This window comes from Eucalyptus grandis, chromosome 1, assembly GCF_016545825.1.
Source record: "Eucalyptus grandis isolate ANBG69807.140 chromosome 1, ASM1654582v1, whole genome shotgun sequence".
Classification (NCBI taxonomy): domain Eukaryota; kingdom Viridiplantae; phylum Streptophyta; class Magnoliopsida; order Myrtales; family Myrtaceae; genus Eucalyptus; species Eucalyptus grandis.
Window position 1 is genome coordinate 1311365 of NC_052612.1, and position 7938 is coordinate 1319302.

At 40.6% G+C, this 7938-nt stretch overlaps 1 protein-coding gene across 1 annotated transcript; it reads left to right on the forward strand.

Moving 5' to 3' along the window:
- The first annotated feature begins 459 nt into the window (after positions 1-459).
- Positions 460-3140, forward strand: LOC120292686 (disease resistance-like protein DSC1). Its single transcript, XM_039310995.1, has 3 exons — positions 460-923; positions 1366-1504; positions 2751-3140. Exons 1-3 carry the CDS (start codon positions 460-462, stop codon positions 3138-3140), a joined length of 993 nt encoding a protein of 330 aa, XP_039166929.1.
- The last annotated feature ends 4798 nt before the right edge of the window (positions 3141-7938 follow it).

Genomic DNA, 7938 nt, shown 5'->3' on the forward strand with positions numbered 1-7938 from the left:
CGTCGGCCGAATCACCGCCACGTGCACCTTGCCGAACTACCACCGTGGTCATCCTTTGCCCGGGAGCACTGTACGGGTCATCTCGAGCCGATTCCAATGGAGTCCAAATTTGGCACTATTATCCTGTGTACAGGTAAAGTCTCGTCCGAATTTATTTGTGTTTTTGCATGTAACTGTGCACTCTGAGCAGAATCGCCTTCGCTAAATCTATTTGCACAGGCCTTCAGCTGTCGGATGATCTTTTTTCTTCTTCTTTTTTCGCGTCTGTGTAATATACAGTATACTTCTGAGGATCTCCATCTTCACTGGATTATTGGTCATTTGTGTGTGCTCTGCTGCGGAAGCATTCCAAAAACCTCAGCTTACTTCTTAGCTAAGGCCACGCCGCACCAAGTTACCAACCTTCTTTTCTCTTTTTGGGGGAGAGAGATCGATCTAGAAGTAATACGCTTCCCAGATATGGCACACTTGAAGGCCACAGCATCAGAAGTTCAGTACGGTTTGTTCTTGAGTTTTAGTGGAGATGATACTCGTTATAACTTCATAGGCTTCCTCCATCAAGGCTTAGAAAAAGCTAGAATCCGTGTATTCAGGGACGAAGATGAAATCAAGGTGGGTGATAAGATTGGCAAGACAATTCTACAAGCTATCGACAACTCCAAATTCTACATACCCATTATCTCTCAAACTTATCCTGACCGCAAATGGTGTCTCATCGAGCTTGAACGTATGATGAACAATGTCTCTAGGTCAAAGGATAGAAAAAGGATTTTCCCCATCTTTTACAAAGTGGAACCTGGAGATGTCAAACATCGGACTCCACATCCGGAGAATATTTTCTCCAAAGTTGAACTTAGGAAATTCAAAAGGGCTCTCGCAAAAGTTGGTAAAATCAAAGGATGGAAAGTCCACGAGCAACAAAGGTAAAACTATCTTTAAGATCCCCATGGCACCGGCCGGCAGATCATTGCTATCCGTGACACTAACCTAATTCTTCTTCTTTTTATTTTATTTTATTATTTTTTTAGGGAAAAACATTGCCTAATCAAATTATTTATTTTATTCTTTTAATCGGAAAATGATTCTTCTATTATAGGTGCTGAAAATCTTTTCCAGGCTTAGCTACAAATGCCGAACTTTTGCTTGTCCCTTGGTAATTTTGGTCATCGTGTAAACCGATAATGTATAGAAGAACACATCCAATGAATTCTACTAAATTAGCTTGTACATATTATTCAGTGCATTTAGATATCCTTTGTGACGTACTTCAATTTTTTCAAAGTTTAAGACAGAAAAAATCAACATTCCACGTGTGATGATGAATTTAATCCTGTCAACTAATGAAAGCGCTTTTGTGTTTGGCAGCCAAATAGAAATTGTCGATAAAGTTGTTCAAAAAGTTCTGGAGGTGTTGGGTAGAAAAGAAGAATCAGAGATTGAGTATCCAATTGAACTTGATGACTTGACACAGTCACTTGAAGACTCTTTGAATCTCGTAAACAAGGTATGATACCTTCTTCGCATCTTCATCAATATACAATAAACATGCAGGCACAAATTTGAAAGTTCATTTGTTTTAATCTTGGCTTGATGCTATAATTTGGTAAAACTACACAAATTGCAAGAAGTTAAATACTATTCTGAAATTTAGGAGGACAAAAATATATTTGTTTCCTATGAATTAAATAAGTAAACAAATGTAAGTATCATGAATTGTAAGTTTTTAATTGCTTTATAATTCATTGTTGGATGTTATGTGATGTGATAGGTGTTTTTTTTTTGTCTTTTTTTTTTTTTATGTCATACTATTTGGCAATAATCGCCCTCTTGAACTTTCACATTATTGCGTACTAGCCTGCAAATTTCGAAAATGGCGTAGCCTAACCCTTACCTTCACTAGTTTTTCAACCTGCATGACCATCAAATTTTACCTAAAATCTTGTCGTCGTAAAGCATTAGGAAAGGAGGCTATTCTCCAAAGATTGCTGAGCAAAAGCATAGCTTTGTTAAAACTCGACAGATCCTCCAACCCATTTCCCCTCCCATTGTCTGCTTTTGCCAGTACCTCCCAACTTCTTCGGCGTACTCTAGTTCTATTTTAGAAATTTTTCCCACCTATAAAATGTGATTTTTCTGCCCAATTACCCTGCAAATAGAGACTGGAGTTTTAAATATTGATATGGCTTGAGTTGGCAGTGCACGCGCTACTGTTTTAGTGAGTACTTTTTTCCTAGCTCTTAACAGTAACTTTTCCTTCCCCCGTCAAGTTTCAAATGCTCCGCCATACACTAAATAGCAAAAGACAAATCTCATGTCTTGGACAGTGTATGAAATTTTACTTAATATACCACCTAGACTATAGTTTTTCATTGTAAGATACAAAATAATCCTAGGAGCTACACTTGTCTAGATGTGGATAAAGCCTTATTTAAAGCATGTAGATGTGGTAGTTTATGTGTGCGGATAAGAATCAGAAGCTAAATGTTAGCACTATATTATTCAAAAGAGGATTTTTTTTTTTTAATTCTATTGACCTTATTTCTTGAGTAAGTGTAGCCGTACAAAGAAAATGTTTCCCAAGTGACCTAATCTATTCTTGATTAGATGATTAGAACATTAGCATTACCTGAATTGTGTAGTGCTTAAAACTTACATGAAATTTCAACGTGGTTCAAGTGCAAAGGGATACCATAGGAAGAGAGAGGAGTCTAAGCAGAGGAAGGATTCATCAATTTGAGGGGAGTGTGGAGAGAGAGACAAGTGTAGGCAGAGAAAGGGAGGAGAACAGGAAGTACAAGGAGTATGTGGAGGAGGAGCAGATGAGGAGTGTAGGAAGAGAAATGGAGGATGATGGGAAGCACATGAAGTATGTGTCGGATGAGCAGATGAGGAAAAGGACGAGTGTAGGCTGGACAAGAGAGACAAGCAGAAGAAGAGAAAGGGAGGATGATAAGAAGCACATGGAGTACGTGGTGGAGGAGCAGATGAGGAGAGGGACGAGTGTAGGCAATACAAGAGAGGATGATGGGAAGGACATGAAATATGTGCAGGAGAAGTGGTTGAGGGGAGGGACAAGTGCAAGCAGGACAAGAGGGGCAAGCATAAGAAGAGAAAGGGAGGATGATAGGAAGCTCATGTAGTCTATGCTGGAGAAGTGGTTAAGGGTAGGGATGAGTATAGGTATACAAAGGGAGGATGATAAGAAGTACATGAAATACAAGCGGATGAGGAGAGGGATGAGTATAGGCAAAGAGAGAGAGTACGATGGGAAGCAAATGAAGTTTGTGCTAGAGGAGCGGATGAGAGGAGGGACGAGTGTAGACATGACGAAAGGGACAAGCGTAAGAAGAGAAAGAGAGGATGATGGGAAGCTTGGGAAGTATGTGCTAGAGGAGTGGTTGAAGGTGGGGATGAGCGTAGGCAGAGAAAGGGAGGATGATGGAAAGTACATGAAGTACATGCCGGAGGAGCGAATGAGGAGATGGAAGAGTGTAGGCAAAGAAAGGGAGTGTGATGGGAAGCAAATGAAGTTTGTGCTGGAAGAGTGGCTGAGGGAGGGACGAGTGTAGGAAGGATCGAAGGGACAAGCGTAAGAAGAGAAAGGGAGGATGATAGCAAGTACATGACGTAGGTGCCAGAGGAGCAAATGAGGAGAGCAACAAGTGTGGGTAGAGAAAGGGAGAATGATGGGAAGTACATGAAGTACATACCGGAGGAGCAGATGAGGAGAGCAATGAGCATAGGCATAGAAAGGGAGGATGATGGAAAGCACATGAAGTATGTATTGGAGGAGTGGTTGAGGGTAGGGACGAGTGTAGGCTAGACAAGAGGGATAAACATAGGTAGAGAAAGGGAGGATTATGGGAAACACATGAAGTACATGCCCGAGGAGCTAATGAGGAGAGGGACAAGTGTAGGCAAAGAAAGGGAGGATAATGGGAAGCATATGATGTGCTAGAGGAGCGGATGAGGGGAGGACGACTGTAGGCAGGACGAGAGGGACAAGCGTAAGAAGAAAAATGGCGGATGATGAGAAGCTCATGAAGTATATGCTAAAGAAGTGGTCGAGACGAGGGACGAGCGTAGGCAGAGAAAGGGAGAATGATGGGAAGTACATGAAGTACATGCCGGAGGAGTGGATGAGGGGAGGGACGAGTGGAGGCAAGACGGGAGGGACAAGCATAAGTAGAGAAATGGAGGATGATGGGAAGCACTTGACATACGTGCCGAAGGAGCGGACGAGGAAAGGGACGAGTGTATGAAGAGAAGGGGACGATGATGGGAAGCACATGAAGTATGTGCCGGAAGAGTGGATGAGGGGAGGGACGAGTGTAGGCAAGACAAGATGGACAACCGCAGGAAGAGAAAGGGAGGATGATGAGAAGCAGATGAAGTACGTGCCAGGGGAGTGGATGAGGAGAGGGCCGAGTGTAGGAAGAGAAAGGGAGGATGATGGGGAGCACACGAAGTATATGTTGGGGGAGCGGATAAGGGGACGGACGAGTGTAGGCAAGACGAGATGGACAAACGTAGAAAGAGAAGGGGATGATGATGAGAAGTACATGAAGTACCTACTGGAGGAGCAGATGAGGAGAGGGACAAGTGTAGGCAGGAGGAGAGTGATGAGTGAGAGGAGGACTAGAAGTACATGAAGTACGTATAGGAGGAGCGAAGGAGGAGAGGGAAGAGTCTAGGTAGATAAAGGGAGGAGTGGAGGAGTGAAAACAGAGGTGAGGATGCTGGAAGTGGAAGTTTTCAATATTTTTGTTTGGGGCTTTAATGTACTTTTTTTTATGGCTTGTGTATTTTAACCTGTCTCTGCTGACCTAATCTCTCAATAACAAGGAAACAATTCAATAAATAGAAGGGTTTTGGATACCGTCTTCCTCTCTAGGCCATAAATACTGGATTTTTTTTTGTGAGTTTTCAAATACTTGTTTCCTTTTAAATTTCCACTCGTCCATATGAGTACTTACGGGTATAAGTTCTTGATTCTCTCAGTTTTTTTGGTGCTACATTATCGAAATGTGATTGATTGAGGGAAAATTACTAAAAAGTCATAAACTTGTTATAATTATGCAAATTCAATCATTTTTCTCTTTTTTTTTCATTTATGCTAATTTAGTCAATTCGACCAATTTTGGTTGGCAGTACTAACATAGATGCTGGCCAGCTCCAACCATCCAACCGTCCAACCGATGCTAACGTGAATAACTTTTAATAATATAATTTTATTTTTTTAATTTTTAATTTTTCCTTTTCTTCCTTCTTTGCTTTTTTAAACCCACAATGGCCGGCCAAGCTCGCCTCGCCTGCAGCCATGACGTCAACCAGCACGCGTTCCTTCTGGTTTCGTCCTTGTCGTCGTTTTCCCAACTCTCGCATTTTCTTAGATTTCACAGAAGAAAACCTGAGGATCGAGTTCAAGGTCAACACTAGTTGCATTTTTTAATATGGCCTAGCAAGCTTCGTCTGTCAGAGGAAGAAGATGGTGCAGATTTTCACCATCATCTCCACCAATGTATCGCTCTTGCCATTGACAATCACAACTCCATATCACGATCACAACTTCATATTACAAAAGTTTTAGAACTTGATTGTATTTTTTGAAAATTTTAGAATTCGATTTTACTTTCTTGATAAGTTTTAGGACTTCCAATGCATTTATCTCCCCAACAAATATTATGGAATTCCGACATCTACAGAATGATCATTCTTATGAAGGGTGCTGATAGTTAATATCGGATTCAGGAGTTGACTTTCACAGCCATCTTCTAACAAGATATATCAATTTCGTAATGGAGCTCAGGTCTCTCCCTAAATTGAAAATGAGAGAAGACTTTACGAATAGGAGGTTAAAGGAGATAAAGCTTCTTTCTGCCCATGCTAAGAGACTGATTCTCGCTCTATTCGTGCTGGGGGTCTTAATCTTATTATAGAGAGACTCAACTACAGATGGCAGCAACCATCGGACGCGCGATTCTTGATCGGAAACCCAAACTCGCTAAAGAGCAGTTAAATGGTGCTCCCAAACTGTGACGAAACTGTTGAATGTCGAGGTGGATATGTGCTGCATTGGCGACCGGTACAGCAGAAGAAATCCTCTTCGTCTTCTGGCTGTGGAAGCCCAGTCCGGCGTTTTGAGGAGCTGGTTCGGGAGAGGCCGAGGGCGGCACGTGATGGGGTCGTTTAACGGGGATTTCATTCCGTGAAGCATAATAACCGAAAAAGGCTTTGAAGCTTTTCGTGGAGACTCTGGGAGATCATGACATGGACAATTTCGGTCATGTCCAAACCAAGAAGAGGGATAGATAAAGGCAGCAAATGTTGGAGTTGGGATAAATTTGGCCAAATCATTTGCCCCTTCCAAATATCTCTCTTTTTATCGCCTTTTTATCCTTTTACAGCTCTAAATATCTGCAGAATTGCCATGACGAGTAAGTTTTGTCCTAAGCATGACATTAAAGGCTTCATTTCAAGTCTCATTTGGATCTCAGGATCCTTAGATGTAAAACACTTGGAAGGTACTGTTGGGTACTGAGTAAGAAAAAGATATTGTACCAATTGGAGATACGAGACGTACAAGTATCAACGTATTAAAATAAGGAACACATCATGAAAACCCACCCCAAAAGATAGGGACAGGCGCAGGAGGCCCTCGTAGGGAAGAAATCCCTCTTCCTTGGTGAGATAATCCTTCAACCGCATCAAGGATCCAGGAAAGCCCCCGGATGAAGGTTTTTCTTGGAAAGGACCGAATACTCAATTCTTTACTTTTTGTCGTCCATTAACTAATTATTAGGAAATACTATCTATTTGAGTATTGAACATAACAAGTCGAAAAAAAAAAAAAACAATTATTATTAGTCTTCGTGCGTATGATTGTCGTCGAATCGCGTAACCCATGTAAGTCACTATGCAGTTAAAAATTGTATTAGGACAAGAAAAGGTTATAAAAGTCCCCGACAGATAGCATATAATAATGTACAGCAAGACCGATATTAGGAATTTGTTTGATGGCGGATATAATTCGTGGATAGGTCTAGTTCCAGGAAAGATATGCAAAATAAGTTTAAGAATTATGAGTCGAGAAAGGTTTAAAAATTAGAACGGACCACAAACTACTATACATTATGTATATAAGAAAAGAGGAACACATTTAGGCTTCATTCATTTTGCGGAAAATAATCTCCGGGAAAACATTTTCCGGATTTTTCGGCATTCATTTCACGGAAAATGAATTCCTTGGAATAATGTTTTCCATAAAAGGAAAAAAAGTCTTCTAAATTAGGGAAAAATGTTTTTCACTTTTCAAAAGTAGAAAACATTTTCCTCACTTGATCTCTCTTTATCTCACACTTCTACAAATCCTTACTTCTTCCTTCCCTTTCTTCTTCTTCTTTTCTGTTTTTATTTGAATTATTTTTTTTTTATTTTTCTTTTTTAATTAGAATTATTTTTAATTTCCTTTTTTTTTTTTTCTTTTTCTTTTCTTTGTTTCCCATCTTCTTCTTTCTTGATTAGTCGTCGGCCGTCACCTGGTGAACCTCAAGCTCGTCGATCTCATGCTCGCGCTCGTCGATCCGCGAGTCTTGAGCTTGACGCTCGCGCTCGGCGATCTGGTGAGCCTCGAGCTTGACGCCGCACTCGCCGATCTGGTGAGCGGAAAATATTTTCCTTACAATACCAGAAAATATTTTCCAAAATATTTTTAGGTTTTAGCTAAACACCAGAAAATCTTATTATTTTTTATGGAAAATGACTTCTCGAGAAAATATTTTCCAGAAATGGCCCATTTTTCGTAAAATGAACGGACCCTTAATAATAAGATGTATGACCCAATTAAGGTCGTTGGAAAAAAAAAATCTCGGTGATCGGAAATGATGAAACTTTTCCATGATTTTCCAAAGCGATGTCAAAATAAACAAAAAGAAAGTT

Excerpts from the sequence above, each read along its gene's own strand:
- LOC120292686 (XM_039310995.1), top strand. The coding sequence starts at position 460 with ATGGCACACTTGAAGGCCACAGCATCAGAAGTTCAGTACGGTTTGTTC. Across the intron at positions 924-1,365 it reads AAAGTCCACGAGCAACAAAG|CCAAATAGAAATTGTCGATA; the intron begins GTAAAACTATCT and ends TGTGTTTGGCAG. Across the intron at positions 1,505-2,750 it reads CTTTGAATCTCGTAAACAAG|AGAGAGACAAGTGTAGGCAG; the intron begins GTATGATACCTT and ends GGGAGTGTGGAG.